Source organism: Phallusia mammillata, chromosome 6, assembly GCF_965637545.1.
Source record: "Phallusia mammillata chromosome 6, kaPhaMamm4.hap1.1, whole genome shotgun sequence".
Taxonomy (NCBI): domain Eukaryota; kingdom Metazoa; phylum Chordata; class Ascidiacea; order Phlebobranchia; family Ascidiidae; genus Phallusia; species Phallusia mammillata.
The window spans coordinates 4,780,166-4,802,484 of NC_137257.1; the positions used below are offsets into that span (position 1 = coordinate 4,780,166).

At 35.2% G+C, this 22,319-nt stretch overlaps 3 protein-coding genes across 4 annotated transcripts; all 3 read left to right on the forward strand.

Moving 5' to 3' along the window:
• Positions 1-34: 34 nt before the first annotated feature.
• Positions 35-3,811, forward strand: LOC145233471 (mitochondrial inner membrane protein OXA1L-like). Its single transcript, XM_080098196.1, has 5 exons — positions 35-504; positions 1,148-1,262; positions 1,807-2,044; positions 2,375-2,537; positions 3,435-3,811. Exons 1-5 carry the CDS (start codon positions 37-39, stop codon positions 3,720-3,722), a joined length of 1,272 nt encoding a protein of 423 aa, XP_079954322.1. The 5' UTR covers positions 35-36; the 3' UTR covers positions 3,723-3,811.
• A 90-nt stretch (positions 3,812-3,901) lies between these two features.
• Positions 3,902-14,465, forward strand: LOC145233467 (RAD50-interacting protein 1-like). Of its 2 annotated transcripts, none has more exons than XM_080098192.1 (17): positions 3,902-4,100; positions 4,263-4,504; positions 5,373-5,552; positions 6,075-6,251; positions 6,569-6,663; positions 6,958-7,103; positions 7,607-7,699; positions 7,763-7,867; positions 8,233-8,362; positions 9,358-9,499; positions 9,900-9,990; positions 10,659-10,763; positions 10,844-10,939; positions 11,598-11,752; positions 12,308-12,488; positions 12,920-13,038; positions 13,372-14,465. In XM_080098192.1, the coding sequence occupies exons 1-17, from the start codon at positions 3,972-3,974 to the stop codon at positions 13,583-13,585; spliced, it is 2,400 nt and encodes a 799-aa protein (XP_079954318.1). In that variant the 5' UTR covers positions 3,902-3,971; the 3' UTR covers positions 13,586-14,465. The 2 variants fall into 2 exon arrangements, with proteins under 2 accessions (XP_079954318.1, XP_079954319.1); XM_080098193.1 differs by having other exon boundaries at positions 3,913-4,100; positions 6,961-7,103.
• An 819-nt stretch (positions 14,466-15,284) lies between these two features.
• Positions 15,285-18,911, forward strand: LOC145233473 (nuclear migration protein nudC-like). The gene is made up of 8 exons (XM_080098198.1): positions 15,285-15,529; positions 15,597-15,674; positions 15,821-15,913; positions 16,079-16,186; positions 16,401-16,604; positions 17,415-17,609; positions 18,232-18,434; positions 18,662-18,911. Exons 1-8 carry the CDS (start codon positions 15,458-15,460, stop codon positions 18,711-18,713), a joined length of 1,005 nt encoding a protein of 334 aa, XP_079954324.1. The 5' UTR covers positions 15,285-15,457; the 3' UTR covers positions 18,714-18,911.
• Positions 18,912-22,319: the final 3,408 nt, after the last annotated feature.

Here is a 22,319-nt window from a genome sequence, read left to right on the forward strand (position 1 = left end):
GTGGCTTAGCAGTCTGTGATGTAACATAGGACCACAATGCTTCATTTCAGAGCAGGGCAATTGGCTGCCTTACAGCTACGCACCCGAATTTGCAATCAATGTTTTGGCATAATCCGAACTCAGCCAAACGGATTTCGACCAACAAAAAGCCTTCAAATCACATCTTTGCGGACCCTATCACTTTCCAGTAAACATTATTCAAACGTTGAGCCAGTAGTTGCAGCTGCCAAAAGTGTACCACCTATTAGTGATGTTACAACAACTTTATCGGACATTTCTGGGAGTATTGTTGATCCCCCATTTTCGGAACTTGGTCTTGCGGCCGGCTGGTATCCCTATCATTGGATCCAAAGTGGATTAGAAATGTTTTATGTAAACACTGGTTGTCCATGGTGGCTTACGATAATTGCGGGAACATGCATTGTCAGACTTGTGACGCTGCCCATTTACATTTCAACGAGAAAATTTCTGATCAGTATGCGAAACAATATGCCAATGCAGCAGGTGACAAGTTTTTTTTTTGGAAACACTGTCACTTTAAAATTTAGGAACACTGTATGAAAGTCCTTGCTATTTCATGTAACAAGACAGAACTGCTGGAAAATATGGTTTAAAATATTTCTAAAACAGTTTTTTCCCAATTGACCAATTTTTTTTATGTACACAATCTATATGCAGTCAACTGGTATGCAATTGATAAAAAATGTTCGTCTTTAAAAACTTTTTTACATGCGCAATTTGAAACAGCTTGAATATTAAAAAAGTTATGCTTTTAAATACAGTAATCCTCGATTAAATCCGATTCGGTTAAGCCGGATCTTCGCCTAATTCGGATAAAACTCAATGTACAAATGATTTGTAATGTGGTAAGCCTTGAACTAATTCATGTTGAATAATATGGATCTTCACCTAATCCAGACATTTTTTGGTCCAAACAGGCCTGAATTAACCAAAGTTTACTGTAGACCCTTCACAGCCTTTTTTCTTGTTTTGTCATTTTGTACATGTAGGAATATAGCTTGAATTTAGCCTTTGGTGGAGACCAGTTTTTTGCTGTATTGTCAGTCCCCATCAGTTTTTGGTTTTAAAGGAAGCACGTAATTTTTTAAGTTAAACTTGATTTTAGAAAATGTGCTCTTGTTTGTAGAAACTTTTAGAAAGGCTTAGAGAGGCCAAAGCAAATGGAACAGCTATTCAGAGAATGAAAGCTGCCCAGAAACTCCGTGACCACATGAAGACTAGTGGTACAGGGCCTATAAAAAGTATGTGATATTTTTAATTACATTTTTTTTCTCGAAATAGTGTTTAACGTATAGTTGTTCTCTCCACTTTTTGTACTCCAAAAAAGTTACGGCATTTTACAGTTTTTTCTGGCTTGGTGATGGTTCTTATGTACATTGTTCTTATGTTTTTTTCTTCACCAAGCTAAGTAAACTTAAGCCAATACACCAGTTTCTGCTAAGTGGCATGTTTTCCAAGTTTGTTTGAGTCAGCCACCAAGATGCCTGTTTTACTGTTTTTTTTAAAGTATGTTTATTTGTTAATGACTTTTTTTGACTTGGGCAGTTGGTGACTTCAATTTAGTTCGACTCATCACGGACCACTGGTTTGGGGCATTGTCGTTTAAGTTTCATGCTTAAGAAAACACAAGCAAACAAGATAGGATTAAAACCCAAAACCTTGTAAATACAAGGCGGTTGCTCTAACCACCTGTAATACAACATTTTGGCTTCATATTTCTAAAATTTGCTTGTTTGCCTTGTATATACTTTCCTGTCAAAATGTAAAGCATTTTTCTGTGTTTAGGCATGTTTGTAAACATCCCCATGCCAGTTCTGTTCATTTCCATGATAATGGCTTATCGACAAATGATGACTGTTCCGGTACCATCTCTGCAAGCAACCGAGTTTCTGTGGTTACAAAGCTTGTGCTCTCCAGACCCATACTATGTTTTGCCTGTACTTGTTGGTGCTTTGACAGGTCTCGCTATAAAGCTTCAAATGCAACAAGGAATGATGGCTGTTCCCTCAGCTACTTTACAGAAGTACTTTGAATATTTGCTTTTTGATTACTTTTCTATCTTTATGCAGTGGTGGGATTCAGCCGATTCGCACCGGTTCTATAAAACCGTCTTACAAAATTTTATGACATCAGCGAACCGGTTAGCATTACGGTTTATGGTCAATGGACTTTTGTAACAGAACCGGCTGAAAAATATGACTTTTGTGATAGAACCGGCTGACAAAAGATTTGAATCCCACCACTGTCTTTATGTGTTTCAATCTAATAGCATTTGAATTACAGTAAACCTTAATTAATCCGGACCCGTTTGGATCATGACTGCTACTCAAATTGAACATGTACGATTTCTTAGGTTTATGGGTGTTGCGCCTTTTCTTCCAATGGTTGCAGTGCCACTTTTTATTGGTCATTGGCCAAGCGGAATTAGTTTGTACATGCTTATCAATACAGTCTTTACGCTGTCGTTTGTTCAGCTCCTAAGCAGTGAAAAGGTCAAAGAGAAACTCAATTTTCCAGTAAGTACGAAGTTGTCTTTTGATTGCAATTCAATAGTTTGATTTCACAGCACACTGAATCCCAAACTGTAGGCCAGTGGTTCTCAACTAGTGGTCCACAGGACATTAGTTATATTTGGTAATAAACTTGAAATAGTTGTATACATACAGTTAATTGACTATTAAAGTGTGAAAAAAGCTTATGCAAGTTATGATTAATTTTTTGTTTGCTGTCTGTTGTTTGGTCTCACGCTTTCTTTATCCTTACTTATCATGTAATGATCCACAAGTTTCATTCAATTGAACTAGTGGTCCATGTCTGGAAAGAGTTAAAAAACCCTGCTGTAGACTGTTATTGCTTAAGAAAAAAATCACTTAATTGCATATTCTGAACAATTACAAAGTACCTTGAAATCAAGTTATAAGCGTTCTATGATAAACAGTAAAAGTGCCTAATTTGGTCTTTTATAGTCTTTTGGAGTCTGCTATTCACAAAGTAAAGTTATGTACACTGAAAAAATCTTTCTAAATAAACTGGTACAGTTTTTATTTTAAATTTCAAACCTCTTGTACAGCAAATGTTGATGGCTGTTCAAGCTAACAAATTACATGCATTTCACCTACAAAAAACCTATTATTCAAGGACATGTTCTCCTTAAAAACACAACTTGTTACACATTGTCCAATAACTATTAAGATTATAACTTTCAATGCCACAGACATGTTTAGTATGAGTTGCGATAATTGTTCTTCCAAACTTCCCTACATTGTCCGATTGCATTAAGCCTGTAAATATTTGTTTATTTGGGCAATTTGAAACAGTAGCGTCTCATAATTTGTAACAGCAATGTGTCAAATCATGGTAGTATTAGCATGTAATACCAACATAGAACATCATTTCGTTTTGTTTTCATTCAGGTTTTGTCTGAAGTAACCAAGGAAAAAACAAGCATTACAAGTGTTTGGAAAGACTTTTACACCGATGCAAAGGATAAAGCTGCGAAAAAACAAGAGGCTTCCGAACTGAAATCAATGGAAAAGAAGAGAGCAAAGGCACGAAAGAAGGAATTAAAAGGCCCTCCACCTGTGACTTATGCCATTGGAACTGAAGCCATCAAGAAAGAACATGTTCCTGACTTTATTGCTATGTGGGATAGCAAACCAGTTAACATTTATTCAAGAAAAAAAACATCAAAGCAAGACTAGAATTGTTTGTTTATTTGGTTATTGTTACAAGTGCTGCTGTAAAGTTTTCAACACAATTGACATATCAAAAAAACGTTTTTAAAATTGTACTGCTGTATTCTATGATATTTTGGATTTGTAACAATTTGGAAAAAACACTTGCATTAACCGTAGTTAAACTGTTTTTTTCTTTCAGATAAAATGAATCTGTATGTTTAAAAATAGTGTAGGTTGTGTTTTGAATGGGTTAGTGGTGTGACATATTGCACCATGTCATCATACACAATAGCTGTCAACAAGTTTGTCAATGATACATTTGGTTCCGACATAAAGAATTTGCAGAAAATTGAGAAGATCTATGCAGATGTCCTGAAAAAGAAAGAAAATTTGGAAAAGCAGGTAAACAATATTTATCTATTTCTCGAGCACAAATTTAACATTCTTTCAACTATGCTGGCAGAAAATTTAAAAATTTGTCCTTAATTCAAATAGAAGTTTTAAAAAGGCATTTTTCTGAAATGAAGAGCTATAAGTTTGAACATGAAAAGGTCAAATTTTTAGCTCTCAATTGTTGCTGATGACGCTCCTACAACAATTGAAGCATCCATTGATGCAGCTCGGAGCTCACTTGATGAGGCAGAGGAGTTGCAACAAGAACAAGTTCGTGTAGAGAAAGATGTGTCTGATTATCTCGACAAAACAAAATTTGCTGAGGAAAAATATGAAAAATCAATGTCAGAGATTAAAGCTGTCGAAAAATGCCAAACCTATTTGCGCTGGGTGGCAAAAATTGAAGACACAAGGTAAGAATTTTCATCAATGTACTGCTACCAATACCATATTTACTCGATTATAAGCCACTCATGATTGGAAGCCGCATGTTGAGGTGTAAAAAACTAATGCAAGCCGCATGCTGTGAAGTTAGATGCCATTGTTTCATGATACATTTTTTCTGTACATACATTGTAAAACTATTTGTCAACACTTGTTGGTAACGCAAATAACTTTACCTAGCACAATGTGTGTTAACCTGTAATGCAGTGGTTCCCAACCTTTTTGTAGTCACGGACCCCTTTTCTAAAAGTCATAGGTCTGCGGACCCCCAACGTAATTTAAGTCTTCCTATGTTTTTCACTTCTTGCAGTATTTATTACTATACTTTCGCTATTTGGGGCAGCATTTTAATCAATCTTCACAGTCTTAATTTTCAATGAAGTTCTGTACTAGTGTTGCAATTAATTCGATCGAGATGTAGATTTTCTGCTGTACAAAACTTGAAATAAAGAACTATAAAGTCTATTGTGAGTTACAGTTTGCACTTGTATGCCGGATTGTAAAAAGGTTTAGAAACTAGAAAATATTGTACTGTTGGGTAAAGATACTAAAAATATTTCCCTCCACGGACCCCCTAAAACCATCTCACGGACCCCAGGTCGGGAACCACTGCTATAATGCCTGCATGCAAAAGAATTTTAAACACAAACTAAATGAAAATGCAGTGATCCTGTTGACTGGACACAAAAATGCAAGCCACCATAGATTATATGCCTTACAAGGTGTAAAAATTGTCAATTAAATATAACACATATATATATTTTAAACTGTATGTACCCTGCCACATAATTCGGTATTCTTCAATTCTTTACTTTATGCAATGTTTCTTGATTTCAGTGCTGGAATTCAGCAGTCAATATTGAGTGACAGCATCAAAGAAGCATGCCAAACTTTTAAGATACTCACTGGGTTCAGCAGCGAGTTTGTTTCAAAAGACACCAGATGTAGAAACTTGTTAGCATACCTCACCAGAACCATCATGTTTTGGTATAAAATCCTTACAGAGAAACTCAGCAGGTGTGATATATTAGTTTTTATGGTGCTGAGACTAGTTCAAAAACGTCCATATATGTGATAATGTATATACTGACCATTGAATCACAGACAAATCCAGTTAATTGTAATCTTGCATGACGCCTCTGGAAAAGTTTTTCTTGGCTTGCGACGCAACAGCAAATAAAATTTAATGAGGAAACTTATTATTAAAGTTGTGTTTATTGATAAAACAACAAAAAGCCACGAAACGGAACTATTCTGCGATGACCTTGGAAAATTGAAACGGTGCACCAGGGCGTCGTGACGCACAGTTTGAGAACTACTGGCATAGGATTACAAAACTGGAGTTTATCATCTGTTTCACTTAATTGCATAAAAAGTTACTAGATTTAACTGTATTGCATTGGTCACTTGTAATGGAATCAATTATGAAACTTCAAAAATATATTATTTGGGTCACAGTAAAAAGGTTGAAAAGTACTACCAGAGCCCATCTATAACTTGTAAAATACATCCACATACAACGCGTGTGTTTTTTGACAGTGAACTGGAGGTTTTGATGAAACAGATTGGTTGGCCATTTGTGTCAAATCCTGGACCTCACAAACTTCTTAAAACCCATGACTCCTCAGAAAAGTCAACACCAAGCCCTTTCACTACTCCTGACCCTGCTGTGAATTTGGACAAAATCTTTGGAAGTTTACTCTGTATTGAACTACCGTATCCTTACCGTTTTACTACTGTAAAATTGTTAACAAAACCATATATTTTTATTTAATTGAAGGTTTAAATATTTTTTTCGTTATTTAAGAATCTTGATTAGGTCGAGAGTAAATTTTGCTTGGTGTGTAAATGTTAAAAGATAATATTGTCAAAATACTTAACCTGAAGTCATGGTTTATTGATAATGTTGGTTGAATACATATTGAACCCAATACATTAACAACTTATGCACTTTAACATAAAAAAAGTATTTGGCCCTGTATTTAAAACAAAGAAATTAAAAAACATTTCCTGAACTGTTTTTGTCAAATCAGTAAACATTTACGTGACACAATGAACAAAGAAGTGAAAGAGAATGGTGGCGTTGCTATGGAAACTGATTCAAACTTCCCGGCTACCGATATCACAGGTAAACAAGTTTTATCAGGATTAGGATAAATCCTCACCTTATTGTGGGTATTTATGTAGTGAGCCCCAGTGTCATATCACTTCATAATACAGTGTAGCTGCAGCGCGTTTAGACATGAACCACCAATTGTGCCATCAACTATTTTGCGCTCCATAACATTTCAACGTTGCACAGCTATTTCTGGCTTGGTGATCGTTCAGTGCAATTGTGTCGCTATGTGTTCATTTACCAAGCGAAATAAACTCATCTTTTATTGACACTCCATAACTATGATACTTCGTTATTTTTTGAAAGAAGATCCGTTGACTGAAGATGAACCCGATTTTATTCCTCTTCCTTTCCAACTTCTACTTCGTCCACTCGTGAAACGCTTTGGCTACCACTTCACAGGCAAAAAAGAGACAAACTCAATTCACAAACCAGAATGGTATCTTTCTCAGGTAAACTTGTTGTGTCGAAATGTGAATAACAAATAAGTCTTTAACTACATAGCTTAGTGTGTAACCGTGTTTTGTTTATTGCATTGCTTTTTCTTTATCAGTTTAGTTTAATGTGGAAAATAACAGTCCAAATAGTCATAAAGTGACTCGTTTTATTATTACTTTGCATACAGGTAGGTAGTTTACACCTCGGTACAACTTCTCGTCACTGCTGCGCATCTTTTTTATCTATCGTTTTTACGAGACGCTTATTTCATACCTTTTTTCAATCTTTTATGTGACTCAAGTGGTTATAAACGGGTGCAACTGATGTGGCCCTTCATGTTACTGAAGATGGCCTAAGCATTTGCCGAAACGCTTGAATAATAAAGCATGTCGCTTTTTACGCTCATTTGGCTGTTATTTTCCTCATTAAGTTAAGAATTATTTGAAGAAATACATTTATTGCAGAATAAAGTACAGCAAAAATGGTAATGTTAAAATGTGCATAAACTTACAAACAGGTGTTAAAATGGATTGGGAATCATGTTGGGTTCCTAGAAAACACAATTCAACCAATACTGGATGACCACAATTTTGAACATGTTGATGCATTGGTAATGTTTCTCATGATCTGTCACTTCATTCTTGCTTAGTGTATAACAAACATTTCTTTGTAGCTTATGTTTACCCAAGGCTTACTGAAGTTAGTAAACGACAAGTTGTCCCTCGATATGATGGAAGTGATTGAAATGGATGAGCTCTTCATTCATACAGTGGATGAGGTGACTGTTTTTGTTGTTTAAACATCAAAATGTAACCGAAAAATGTATAGCAAGTTCTGTAGTGCTCAGATTTTGTATGTTTAAGCTGCTAAAGCAGTGGTTCCCAACTGGAAAAGACATTCATCCCAAGAGAGGAATTTTTCAATTTGAGTTTATTTTTGAAATGTGCTTTGCAAATAGACACTTCAGGTCCAGGTATATGACCTGTGAAATTGATAAAAAAAAAAATCAAAAAAATATTTGTGTGGTTTGGCATCTACCATGTAGTCTATTGGGGAGGAATGAAAATGTTTTAAATTGTTAATGGAGGAATTTGTCAATAAAAGTTGAGAACCACTGTGATTAACAAAAATATATTCGTTTAGGTTTTATTGTTTCATCGGGAGTTGAAGTTAGCATATACTATCCCTGATACAATGTTGAAACGTTACAGTCCTATGAACATTCTAACACAGCCCCAGTGTCTAATCAAGTGGCTTAATATTGAGAAAACTGGTAAGTAGACAAAACTTCAGTTACCGTTTTTATCGGGTAAAATGTTGATTCTATTTTTATAATTTGCACTTTTAAACTTAATATTAAAAAAGTGTCTAGTGTAAATCATAGTATACCAGGCCTATTGAATCAAGCCAGTCACCCAAACATTAATCGTATGGCAAGGAACAGACTAGAAAAATTGAGCCTGCAGTGGGATTTAAACCCACAACAGGAGTCTTTCTGTGACTCATGCTCTACCAATGTGAGCAACACAGACTCAGGGGTGAATGCTTTCAATGCACCTACTAGGGATGCGCCGAGCCGAGCCAGAACCCGAGTACTCGGTACCGAGCATCGCTGTTTTTGATGCTCGGTGCTCGGCCGAGCAGTTGCGCAAACTGACCCGAGCATTAAATTTGCATATTCATGCACTGCTAACATAAGTAACTAGTGTTCGAAAGGGTGTCTATGAACAAAAACAAATGATTTTTCAAATGTATTAGATTGTGGAAAAACGTGTACTTCTGAGGCCTGTAACAGCTTAATACACCGCTGGTGACGTAAGAGGCCTTGTAGAGCTAACACGTAGAAAGGGGATTTTTTGTGACGTCATAATGCACCGAGCGTGCTCGGCCGAGCACCGAGCATTAACGTGAGATGCTCGGTGCTCGACCAAACAGAACATTTGCAATTTTGGCACATCCCTAGCACCTACCATATGATAATACATTAAAACTAATGGACCATAAAATCCTTGGTAAAACATAATCAGTCGTTTTAAATGAAGGAATATATATTTCGCCAATGTGGCATCGTCAGTTCCTGTAATCGATATACAAATCGTTTTATGGCTGAGTATGCCATGATCGCTGGTCTGCATGAACGCTTTAGGGCTGAACCAAGCATAAACATTTTTTTAAAGCTTTAACTCTTTCCTATTGTATTTTTTCTTTAGGTAGCAACTTTTTGCTGTATTATTTCATGTGTTGGTAAACTTTACTTGATTTGCATAGCTGCCGTTGAACGACTGGACACATTATTGTCTGCTGAAGACGCCTGGCATTCAAAGTATGAAGATAGTGATGACTCGGATGAAATGAAGACTCCATCTTGTGCTGAGTCATTTGTCTCACTACTGTTAACCATAACAGACAGGTAATAAGACTGTTAGATCTACAACAAATATGTGCTGTGGTTGAATTTAAAGCCTACCATTAGGGATATTTAAAGTAGAATAACTGGGTATTCTAGAATAATTGTTGTGAATCTAGAATATCGAATCCAATTCTCATATTATTTTCAACTGTGCAGTCATTAATCTTGATAAAAACATAAGTAGATTGGTTTACACCATTATAAAACTATGTTTTCATTTAAAATGTAAGAAACAACCAATTACCCGATATAAACAGCAAAATTGGATTCGAATCTGACATATTTGATATTCTACTTTGAACATCCCTACCAACTATCATTTTCTACACATGAGTGTTCCATTATTGTGACAGATTCTTTTATAATAGTTGATCAAAAAATAATCTTGCATATTTTTCAGGTACAAGAGTTTGTCAAACAATGTAGCTCAGCTGAAGTTTCTAGATCTTCAACTGTTGTTGCTGGATGACTTCAGAATCAGATTAACACAGGTAACTGCTTGTTACAATATTAGTGATCCCAGCTATTGTGGTGTCCCTGGTCTTACTTAATGGTAAATGTTTGCCAAACAGTGGCTGAAAGTAAGTTTCATGTCATGTATAGGTTGTTACATGTGTGACGTTTAGGGATGTTCAAAGTAGAATAACTGGGTATTCTAGAATAATTGTTTCGAATCTAGAATATCGAATCCAGTTCTTACAATATTTGCTGGGGTAATTTTGTCTGCCTTGTGGTAGAGGACTGACATTGACTTTCAAACAGTGTACAAATATATAACGTTTGTTAACTTAAAAAAAACTGCAAAAAACAGGCACCCTAGCAATCAAAGTTGGGACATTGAGTGGTGAATTTTCAAATCCCTATTTAACTTCCTGCGCTTCTGCAATACAAAAGTTGAACGTTGCTGCATTTATTCACTACATTTAAATGTTTATCTGGGGTTAAGAAATACATGCTAACCGCTAATTAGCGTTGTTATAGCGCTTACTGACTTGACGTTGACGAGTCCTTTACTGTCTTTTGCAACAGGTACAATGACTCGGCATCACCAAAAAGTTTTTTTTACCATAAAACTTTTGTACATGCGCTTATTTTTATTCTAAACAAAAGCTTGAAAACCCAGACCTAACATCTGTAAATAAAACCTACCTTATTTTAGATGCTTCGGAGCATTGGAAGGAATCAGTTTGATGAGGCAAGGTTTGCAATTCTGAATGCTGCATACTACATTACACTGGTGTTGCAAGAATGGGCAGACAATGTGGTAAGAAACCCCAAAACAAAAAAGACAAAAACTCTAATACAAAAACCTTGTTTTTTGTCAAAACTTCTTTTATCCTACAGTTTTTTCTGCAATTAAAATATCACAAAGATCAATTGGAAACACCGCTTGGTGAATTTGCTTTCTCTCGTTTACAAAATGAAGAAAATATGCAAGTGGTAATAATTTGTTTTTGGTTTTTATATAGTTAGCTTTTTGTATTCCAAGCTATTCTACTGTCAGGATCACTTTAATAATGAAAACATATAATTCTATATTTTAGTTTAGAAACATTCCAAAATCCATGCTAGTTTTGTAGCTTTCCTAGGTCCCTTTAAGTCTACAGCCCATCCCTATTGTTTAGCCAGGTACACTCATTCTATGACACTGGTTGTCAAATTTTTCTTATATACCCCAACACAGAGGTATACAACCCCTTGACATTTGGTGATTCATTGTGGCATGTCAAACAATTTGTTATAATGTAAGAGTCTTAAAAAGTGGTGTTTTGCTATTGCTGTTCAAATCAGCTGGCATATACTACTATTTCACACACAAATGTTGGCAAACTAAACCATTATCAATTTGACACAACAAAAACACAGCCATGTGGCATTGAAAAGGTTTCTAACCTGTAACACATTTAGAAGTTAATAGCCACACCCATTTTTTTTGCACACTAATCCTGCATGCCTAAAATATTTCTTCACTTTTATTCATTCCAAAACAAATCAAAAGTACCCAGGTTAAAACCCTCTGTTCTATGGGTCATCATTGCATGTTTGATGAGCCTTTTATGCAGTAAACAAGCCTAGTAATATTTTTTTCTTTTAACAGGAAACATCTCCTGAAAGGGACCAGTCTACCGATGAAACAGTTTTCGAAAGCACGATCAATCTCTTTGAAAGAATTTGCAGTGAAGGAGTAAAAGATTTTGTTCAAGTTGTTGCCACTGAGTTTGGACTCAAATCTCACGCATATTCTTATGATGAGTATGATTATTTGTTTGATATTCTGATGTGAAAAAAACAACATATATTTTTAGATTTAATTGTAATAATTAAAATTAAGAGATAAACATCAATTCATAACTGGGACCAGCCATAAATTGTCTATGCAGACCAGCAATACTATAAAGCTGATATGTGCAACATACGAGGCAGGCAACAGTGCTTGTGAATCGACTTTCGAAAAGCTCACCACTGAGCCTATGTAGCTCAGTTGGTAGAGCGTGAGTCCTTATTCGGTATAACGCCTTCAAAAGCCCTAGCTAACTGTGATTTGTGCATGAGTGTGCTGTGATTGCTGGTCTCCATAGATACTCTAAGGCTGATCCTAGAATTGAACTTATGTTCATCTTAATTCATAACTGATTTCTTGTTTACTTACTCATTAAAATATAAATATGTATTTTAATTCCCCTTTTAACAATAAAAGCCATTCTTTGTCATATGTACAGGGCACATACCTAACAAAATACAACATTGCTGAATTATATTCTTTTGTACTTCACCTATAAGAAGCTTGAGAGAGACTTTGTGTTTTAGCTGGCCAACAATGCCTCCAGCTGTGGAGCAAGAAGCAATGTTAGTATCAAGAACAGCGTGTCCAATGCTCGAACTGATACAAGATCGCCTGTTTCTGTTCGAAGAAAGTTTGTGTCAAACCCTATTTCACAGAGTGTGGCATGAAATTGCAGAATATATTGATGATCATCTTTTCAAAGAGGTGGGAAATGCTATGAAGCAATTTACTGGAAAAATAATTTAGGTCATGGACAAAAAACAACAACTTTGAAACAATACATTGTGTGCAGATAATTTTTACCAAAAAGATACTGAATCTAACAGAAAATAAAGTGACATTTTATTTTCAAATATTTCCATAATGGCTCATATCATCAACATTTTCAATAAAATGTGACAATAAAGGGCACCATAATTTTGACCACTGGCATGCATTGCGTTTGTTTATAGGCAAGTAGCTATACTTTAAGGACCAATTTTAACAGCCAAGGTTTTGTGCATTAAAATAAATAGTACTTTTTTGGCTTTATGAATCTGTATCATAAGACAAAACACTATCCATTTTACTGTATAAGCACATAAGCAAGTTTTTTGTTAAAATTAGTCAGTGTTGCATTTTTTTTTATTTTTTAGGTTGTGATGAAGAATCGCTTTAATGAAGGAGGAGCATATCAACTCCAGTTTGACATGAATCGAAATCTATTTCCCTTGTTCAGAACTTATTCAACGAAACCAGAAAACTACTTTAAAAGGTAGAATTATTAAAAATTATAAAAGTTGGTAAATAAATAATCACTTTTGTTCAGATAAAAACATTACTCATTTCTGCAAAAGCGAGCCAATATAAATTATTCTTGGGCTTCGACAAAAATAAAACAAGCTTAATTTGGGCCTGACTTTACAATACCTAATTAGTGTCACAATTTCACCTTATGTCAATGAAATTTCAAGTTTTGTGTACTCTTATGGCTTGTACTACCCAGTTTGGGCCCATATTTTAGGCCCGCATAACGCCCTGTATTAGAATAGTGCATTAACTGACAAGCATGTTTGTTTTCTATTCATATTTCACTTAAATGCTACAGAATGAAGGAATCTTGCTTGCTGCTAAACCTACAGCGAGGTAGTGCTTTGCTTTTGATGGAACTATTAAGCGAAGAAACTGACAAAGAACTTGCATCGAAAAACACTGATAATGTGTCTGACCCAGTTCGTGCCTTATCAGACATGGGAATTTATCTAATCCGACCCAAAGACGCCGCAAGAGTTTTAAAGCGAAGAATTGATTGGACTTCATGATTTTGATTTCAAATTTATCTATTAGTTATATCTGTATTACAGAAAGCAGAAGTAAAATTTGGGCGAACTGCTGCAAAGTCAGAAAGTATAAAGTTGTCTACTAGAATTTTTGCGAGTTTGACTTTTAATTTTTCGGTGGCTTCTTCAAATCATTATTCCAGTTAAAGGGGGGAATCTTTGACAATTTTTTTTTGACAAAATAATAAATATGTGCAAAAAATAGCCAAAAAGCAAATAAAAATTAACCATTGAAACCATCTATAACACAACTAGACTTGACTGGTCGGTAAAGTTTCAGTACTTGTTGTGCTTATTGTTATCGTGGTACAAGGGGGCCATTTTGTGTCATTGTTTTGCATGATATTTTTGCTAAGTGTCATAGGAACGTTGCCAACATAAGGCATCAAAATTCTTTGCAGATTTGCAGTATACTATATGTGACACAAATCAGGTATTTGTCACTGACATGACAGTTGCATATTGTTTCTATCATATATCTTGTACTGTACCTGATGCGCTTGTCTTTGTAACAACTGACACCAATTTCAAAAATTAACAGAAGTCACAGGCCCAAGAAACGAACATAAATTTGCTGTCAAATGTAGCAAATTGATGTTGTATTTTTTGCTCCATTGTCTTGGTGTTTAGCTGGTGACTATTTGCCATATATTTGAAATATACCATATAATTGATGTTTGCTTACTGTGGAAAGAGTCTAGATTTACAAAACCATTGTTGCAAAAAAAAGTGTGATTTGCCATATATTTTATGGGTGATAGGATATATTATGGAATGTGTTTAGGACTTTTGGTGTATGTATAAATTTTGTGGCATGTTTTTGAAATGTTGGTGCAATAAAAAAGTTTCTTCCGATTTTGAATTAGGCTTTTGGTGGAATGTGAGGCAAAAACTTTCCCATAGAGCTTTTCTTAACATCAAGAAGAAAGAAAACATGGTACTGTCATCACGCATTTTTTAAAGGACTACGGGCTGAGCATATGGTATTGTGACAGATTAGGCGTTAGAAAATATGTATGTTATGACGCTATAAATGCCTTATTGGATTTTGTCCGCCGTTTTCCGCGTAACTGAAATACTTCTCAAAAAAATGGAAGCAAATTACGAATAAAAGGTGGACCGAACTACTGCCCGTATTTCTATCAACTGACGTCATGTACAGAGCCAAGGGGAAGCGCAACCACCTTGCGTTTGTGCGTGAGTTCGAAGCAAACCCCCGGCAACCGCGTTGTGTTCACAAGTGGCTTCCGACTTTATTTGAACCACCTGTTTTCCACAACAAAACACGCAAGTAATGGCGCTACCTCGTTCCAGTTAAAGTTGTTTGGTGTACGTATAAATCTTTGAAGTTTCGTTTTAACTATCAGAAAGCATTAACAACAACCACATGAATTTAAGTTCGGTGAATTCCCATTCTCTACATCAATGGTACTTTGACATCCCCCAAAGAAGTTTCTGACAATTCCTGTTTGTGTTAGTCACTTATCTTATGAGTTGATACCATAAAATAAAACAAAAATAATTCCAAAGCTGCAAACATTGGTTATTTAATATTCTCTTTTTTTGCACTTTGGAGCATTGATTTGTAAAAATATAGAATTGTTTTTCTAAATGTACCTTCAAAGTTTGTAGGTTTAGAATCAGTGCATGGAAATTCTGGAAGTTTTCAAATTTGTTGTTTGATTCAAAGAATCTTTGTTAATCTGTAACACAGTGAGAAATTAGCCTTATTAAAGAGTGTAGAAATTTAGTCGCATTGTTGTATTTACCAAAACGAACAAGTGCATTTTGCTGAAGTTGTTCGTTAGTCGAGTGCACCGAAAACAGTAAAGTTTACATCTGCACTGTACAAAAATGTCGAAAGAAGAGCAATGGGATGGAATGCTTATGCATATGGCAACCCAGCATGAGGGAGGAATTGAAGAGGTTTGCAACAACCTTATCACTGTAAAATGTTTGTATTATGTAACAAAATGATACTCTATTTGCCTAGCTTTTGGACACATATTTTGGATTTTTAAGAAGAAAAACGGACTTCTTTACTGGTGGTGTTCCAGGAAATGCTGAAAAGGTGTTTTTGTGCTCCTTGCTCTCATAGTTTGTTAAATCAACTATTTTTACTTTTATTTGACTTGTTACACTAAACACAAACTTAAAAACAAAAGACACAATTGCAATTAAAAGTTGAGTTTTAATTAAAATTTATTGTTTTGTTAGATGGCAATGCGAAAGTTGAAAAAGCATCAGAAGTTGGCAATGGAAGACAAAGCTAAAAAAGATGAGCAAGTTGCACAGAAAAAAGCGATGAAGGTATCATTCTTAATGTGTTTTTTGCTGATAAAGTTAAGGTTACATGTGTATATTTTTGGTGTTGAACAAATTAAAACGATATTGTGAAAACAAATTTGTTATTGTCCTGATATATTTCAAAACACCTGATTAACATAAACTATGTTGTCTTGCTTTATTTGACAGGAGCAAGAGCAAAAAGAGAAAGAACGAGAAAAAGAAATTGAATCAAGTAAAATTGTTGAAGTAACTGAGGAAGAAGCAGAAAAGATTAAATTGGAACAGGAAAAAAAGGTTGGCTTTGATTTCATATTATACTTTTTCAACAAAACACTAACAACAGCAATTTTTATTTGCCAGTTGGAAAAAAAGAGGTTCAATCTTTAATTTCTGTGTTGTTTTGCTGCTTACTTGAAAACCTAATTGCACCAAACATGCAAACAAGTAGAAATTCATAGAAAAAGACAATCTGACAAAAAAAACTCTTCAAATATTTTTGGTTTCATAGACAACACTTAGTAATGGTGGTGGTGACCACAAGATGGAGGTAGACAACAAACCTGTAGAAGAAACTAAAAAGGATGACCCCAAGAAAGAGGATGAGAGCGATGAAGATAATGATGAGGACAGTAAGGGAAAACTTAAACCTAATAGTGGTAATGGAGCAGATCTGCCTAATTATTCATGGACACAAAGCCTGCAAGAACTAGAGGTAAAGCACAATTGTTTGTCTAAAAATGATTTGCAATTAAGTTAGCTTTATTTTGTTTATTAAGTATACATTTTAAATACAGCTTTGAAATGGTCTTTTTTGTTGTTGTATTTTCAAGAACATAGTTTCCAGTAAAATGTGTTTCAAATGTGCAATTCCCCCTGAAAAACTATACTTGGATTCAGCGGTGGGGTTAAACAATTTTTTTTTCAGTCGGTTTCTATCACAAAAGTCATGTTTTTCAGCTGGGTTATGCTACAGAAAGTCCGTTGACAGTAACCAGTAATGCTAACCGGTTCGCTGATCTCATAAAATTTCTTGAGACTGTTCTATCCTGTGCAAACCGGCTGAATCTCACCACTGTTTGGATTGTTCACATGATGAATTTTGTCTATACCTTGTTATCGATTTTTAAAACTGGATGTGATCAAACCTTTTAGACCAGTGATGAGACCATTACCATTTGCTAAAATATATATGTCGGAATAGTCAATTATAAACATAAATACCTTCTGGAGATCTTGAGTAGATATAATACTGTGCATCTTAGTGAAGAGGTTCCAACAACAGCAGATTTGTCAGTTAGGTTTTTGATTATAATACTTTTGTACATGCTAGTATGGTAATCCTAAGCTTCATAACAAAGCATTTTACTTTTTGAGCCATTACAGTCATTTATAAAACATTAAGGTTTTGTGGTTTTTAAATATAAAGGTGCCACAGACAACCAACTGATTGTGCTTTTACAAGCAAAAGTGACAAGTTTTAGGCTATTTCTGATCAACATTTAATTTTTTCTTGCATTTGCAGCTACGTCTTCCTTTTAATGTGGACTTTCCAGTTCGAGGCAGAGATGTCATTTGTGAAGTTCGCAGGAAAAATTTGAAAATTGGATTAAAGGGAAGACCTCTGATTGTGGAAGGTGAATTGTACAATGAAGTAAAAACAGAAGAAACCTACTGGACGATCGATGACAGAAAAACGCTTGTGTTAAACTTGGAAAAGGTCGGGTAGAAAAGTTAACTTATTAAATTGCATTGGATGTTTCAATTTGATGCTTCATAATAAATACTTATGTCACTTTTCATGTGTACTTAATTTGGGACAAAAGTGTACTTAACCCAGTGTTTCTTAACCTTTCTAGTATTTTTTGGACTATTTTTGGTTTAGCATGACCATTGCACACCTATTTAGTATGTATGTGCAGTAATAAAATACAGTAACACTTGGTTAAATTGGATTCGGTTAATCCAGATACTTGCCTAATTTGGACAAAACTCTAGGTATGATTTAAAAATAATATGTAATGTTGTAAGGCTTGAACTAATCGACATCAGTCTAATCCAGACAAATTGTTTGGTTCAAACGGGCCTGGACTAACCGAGGTATACTGAACATGCATTTGAGAATCAGTTTTACATGTTGGAAGGCATTCAAGAATCACTAAAACCTTTTATGGACTCACGAGAGGTCAAGGGCTTAGGTTAAAAAAACTGGCCTAACCTGTGTACTTGTTTTCATGCTTAAACCTATGTAAGACAATCTTTGACCCATAACTGTCTGCCTGCTAGCTTGGGAATGTTAGTGTGTTGTACAGTATTTGATATTAAACTTAATGTGTATTTAGATTAACAAGATGGAATGGTGGTCAAAACTAGTGTTAACTGATCCAGAGATAAACACAAAGAAAGTTAATCCAGAAAACTCGAAATTGTCTGATTTGGACGGAGAAACAAGGGGCATGGTTGAAAAAATGATGTACGACCAACAAAGGAAGCAACAGGGTTTACCCACTTCTGACGAAGAAAAGAAGAATGCTATGCTTGAAAAGTAAGAATTCATACACTTTCTATACATTTTGATTTAAATTTCAATCCTTTACATTTTTCTGTAATTTATAGCATTTTTTGTATCAATTGTTAAGTTTCACCCTTTAGCCCTACCATTTACCCCTAAAATGCGTGAATTTTTCAACAATGTTCAATTTCAACCCTTTTCATTTTTTGTGTACTTTGTAGATGTGTATTTACCTCTGTAACTCTACAACGTTTTTCTAGATTTATGAAGCAACATCCAGAGATGGATTTTTCAAAGGCAAAGTTTTCATAGAAGTAAAAAAAATAATGTTGGATGAAGTCTGTATGCATTGGTCAAGAGCCACCAGGCTGCATATAAACCTGCTGTTTTCCAAAGTACAGCAACTGTTTTAGTTTTACAAAGACCTGTATCCATTACCAACGTTACTTTATTGTTCTGCTGTCATTTGATGTCGAGTTTGTATTTAAATATACCTTCGCAAAAATGAAAGATTTCCACCCATGCTAAGCATTTAGCCGCAATGGGTGTGATTTTGAGCAGGGCTGCCAGTTTTGTTTGAAAGAAATAATCTAATTTGACCTCCAAAAATATCTAGCATCATCTAGATTCGATATTGAAAAATAAAACATACAAAAATATATCTAAGCTCAAAGTAATCTAATTTAATATAATAAACTACCAAACAACAACACTTTTAAAATTACCTTGTATTCGACTTTGAAGAAGCTTACTTCTTACTTTCAATTACTATATTTTTTCTGGTACAGTTAATATTGAGGCTTTTGTAGTTATTTGGATGGAACTTTTATAGGCTTGTACTGTTCCTATGTGAAGAAACTATCTAGATCTTATAGCCATTATCTAGATCCAAAATTTTAAATATAGAGTGGCAGCCCTGCCAATCTGTGATGTTGTGGCTCCCAACTTGCACAGGACATGGGCCACCAGTCCTAAATAATGTAGTGGATTATTCAAGTGGGCATACACAGCAAGCATTTTGGCTTGAAATATATTTCCTTACAAAAGGATTGCAGCAGTGGTTTTCAACTCGTTACAGACCATATACCACCAATAATTTAAATAAATTTCGTGGAACATTCCATGGTTAAGTAAGGATAAAGAAGTAATCCACAACAAGCATATCCCTTCAACACAGAATTTGGAGGAGTTATATCAAGCAACTGACATCTAAAAAGTGGCAAATAACTTGGATGAGTTTTTTTGCTTATTTATATAAATTGTATGCAACTATTTCTAGTTTATTTCCAAATATAATAAAGGTACTAGGGACCACCTAAAACGTCATCATGGACCACCAGTTGAATACCACAGACAAAATGTAACAACACATGTTTCTGTTATGTTTTCTGGTTGACATGTGTACATGAATGTAACTATTAACCAAGAGATACATAGTACACTGTAGGAAGTACGTTTTAGTTGACGTTGCATTGCTGTAACTCAATGGCTTTGCTTGTGAATGTATGTCAAACATTTGCTTGCATTGCGCGATGATGTCTGTTCAGTTGACAGCATAGCAGGAGGTTGGTAGTGGCTATGGTAGCTAATTTAACTTGTCCTAATTCAAATGCGATTTTTCAATGAACTGTGAACGCCGAGATTACAATCGTCGCAAGTTAAAATATAGTGGACTCAATAAGTATTTTTCATGTACTTTTAGTGGCGACGAAGCGTTGAGACTGGTATTTTCGATTTGCGCTAATATACTATTAGGGAACCCGTATAAGAAAAATAAACTGTTTTGACCGCACTGTATCAATTATTATGTGGTACGTCAAACAACCTTAATACTTTCCAGCAAATTACTGATAAGTTTGTATCCAATAGCTTTACTTTAAGTTTGTATACAATACTTTCATCAAACAGCCGTGTCGCAAAAATATTGCCTGGCTTAAACGGATCACTAGTCATAAGCAGGTAGTCGAACCGCTTGTCATATGGGTTCAGGTTCGGTTCGGGTTAACTTTGTTTTGTTTTTAGGGGTTCGAGGGTTCGGTTCAGGTTTTAATATATGTATATTTTCGGGTCTGGTTTTTAGGAAATTTTTTGCGGTTCTGATTCGGTTCGAGTTTATTAAAATTAAACTGCTCAAACCGGTTCGCGGATTCGGGTTCGGTCACTAATGTTACCGGGATGGCGGTTTTCCCGTCCAATTGGGCTGGTTTCTGAAGTTGCGGGTTGACATATACTGCTGGCAGGTTGTTTTTTGGGAGCGGGTTCTACAAAAACAGCTATTTTTTTCCTATTTTGCATGACATGCTTTCGTCTTTGCATCATTTTAAAGACTGCAAAGTTAACCTCGTTTCGGGCTTGTGTTTGATTTACTTTAGCAGTACTAAATAACGCCTACGTCAAAGACACGAAATGATCAAAGGTCAGGCGTCAAAATTGCAATCTACACATTGGAAAAAAACAGGTTGCATTTTTCGTTGTTATAGCTACCAAAGGTTGACAAGTGAACCCAACTAAACGCGTGTGCTTCTGCAATATTTGTTGGTATGTGTGTAGGCGTTATGTACGTAGGCAACAAAACATATGTAGAAAAGACGGGCGCAAATAAGTTTGCGTGGTCAAACAGGACCATCAACATGCAATAAACTCCAGCACACAAATACAAGGTAATGTGGCGTGTTACATCCCTTTACACTGCAGCAAGCATATCAGCAGCGCTTGTTTGTAATAATGCATGCTGAAAAGAGTTTAGAGATGACTGGATTAACCATTAATTAAGATAAGAACGTGATTAAGGCATGGATAGAAGGGGTAGCCTATTGCAGAAATATTTTGTAGTGGCGTTTTAGTATTTAAATGTGAGTCATTAAATGTACCAAAGTTTGGAACGACTGAATAAGTCACTGAGTAAAACAAAAAGTGTTTAAGGCATAAATAGAAGGGGTACTGTAGAACATTTGGAGTGACATTTTAGTATTGAAATGCAAACCAAGTCTTGAAATGTACCACAATTTGTTTCTAGTCAGTACTTTGTCGTCTTCGATGAATGAAACCAGTACAATAAAACAATAATAAGGTATCGTTTAGACTTGCTTCGCTTACCACTAACCCTTTTAACCAGTCAAGAGCAGCTGCAGTATGAATCACCTAAATTTTCGACTAAAGAATATCGACCGGTATATCTGTTGGTTGCCTCACGATTAGTCAATCGCCTGGCAGAGCTAAAGCGCTGTAATAAACCAATATCGATACGCTTATTCGATACGCATTTCTCTCGTTTTCGAAAAAGAAAAAGGGCAAAGCGTATTAGACTTCTCCGATTCTCGATGCGCTCGGCACAGGTGGTTTGAATACGCTTAGGCGCCAATGTGCTTAGGAGAATTATTTTGTGAACAATTACGTCAACTTGATACCATATGTTGTTTGCTTAATTTGGTGCTGAAAATAACGGAAAAATTTGTAGCTAATACTGAACGAACGTTCCATACACCAAGTTACATATTTAATCGAGTTTTTCGTCCAACTGGTGCAAATTTATACAAATCAGTCGTTTTTTTATACATATAACCCACAATAGACTCTAATGAAACAAATTTAATAGATTTGTACAGTCATATAAAGAATTTTTTTAATGTGCTACATGGCCTGGAAATGTAATACAGTTTTAGTACGTACAACTTAGAAATCAGCACTTATTACTATTGGACAATGAAGTCAGAGTGATCTATACACTTTGAATATTTCTTCCAACTATTCCTGAGGGTTTAACTGTTCACAATAAACAAATTCATACATTTGGTATGTCTAAACTCGACGCAAACGACTGCTGCACACAAATTAATTCAGATTTTTTCGGAAGAATAGACTAAAAGTCTAAAAATACTTTAAAATTAACAAATATCCGGCCTTTATCGTTTTTGCGCA

Excerpts from the sequence above, each read along its gene's own strand:
- LOC145233473 (XM_080098198.1), top strand. The coding sequence starts at position 15,458 with ATGTCGAAAGAAGAGCAATGGGATGGAATGCTTATGCATATGGCAACC. Across the intron at positions 15,530-15,596 it reads ATGAGGGAGGAATTGAAGAG|CTTTTGGACACATATTTTGG; the intron begins GTTTGCAACAAC and ends CTATTTGCCTAG. Across the intron at positions 17,610-18,231 it reads TTGTGTTAAACTTGGAAAAG|ATTAACAAGATGGAATGGTG; the intron begins GTCGGGTAGAAA and ends ATGTGTATTTAG.
- LOC145233467 (XM_080098192.1), top strand. The coding sequence starts at position 3,972 with ATGTCATCATACACAATAGCTGTCAACAAGTTTGTCAATGATACATTT. Across the intron at positions 4,101-4,262 it reads AAGAAAATTTGGAAAAGCAG|CTCTCAATTGTTGCTGATGA; the intron begins GTAAACAATATT and ends TCAAATTTTTAG. Across the intron at positions 5,553-6,074 it reads CTTACAGAGAAACTCAGCAG|TGAACTGGAGGTTTTGATGA; the intron begins GTGTGATATATT and ends GTTTTTTGACAG.
- LOC145233471 (XM_080098196.1), top strand. The coding sequence starts at position 37 with ATGCTTCATTTCAGAGCAGGGCAATTGGCTGCCTTACAGCTACGCACC. Across the intron at positions 505-1,147 it reads ACAATATGCCAATGCAGCAG|AAACTTTTAGAAAGGCTTAG; the intron begins GTGACAAGTTTT and ends TCTTGTTTGTAG. Across the intron at positions 2,538-3,434 it reads AAGAGAAACTCAATTTTCCA|GTTTTGTCTGAAGTAACCAA; the intron begins GTAAGTACGAAG and ends GTTTTCATTCAG.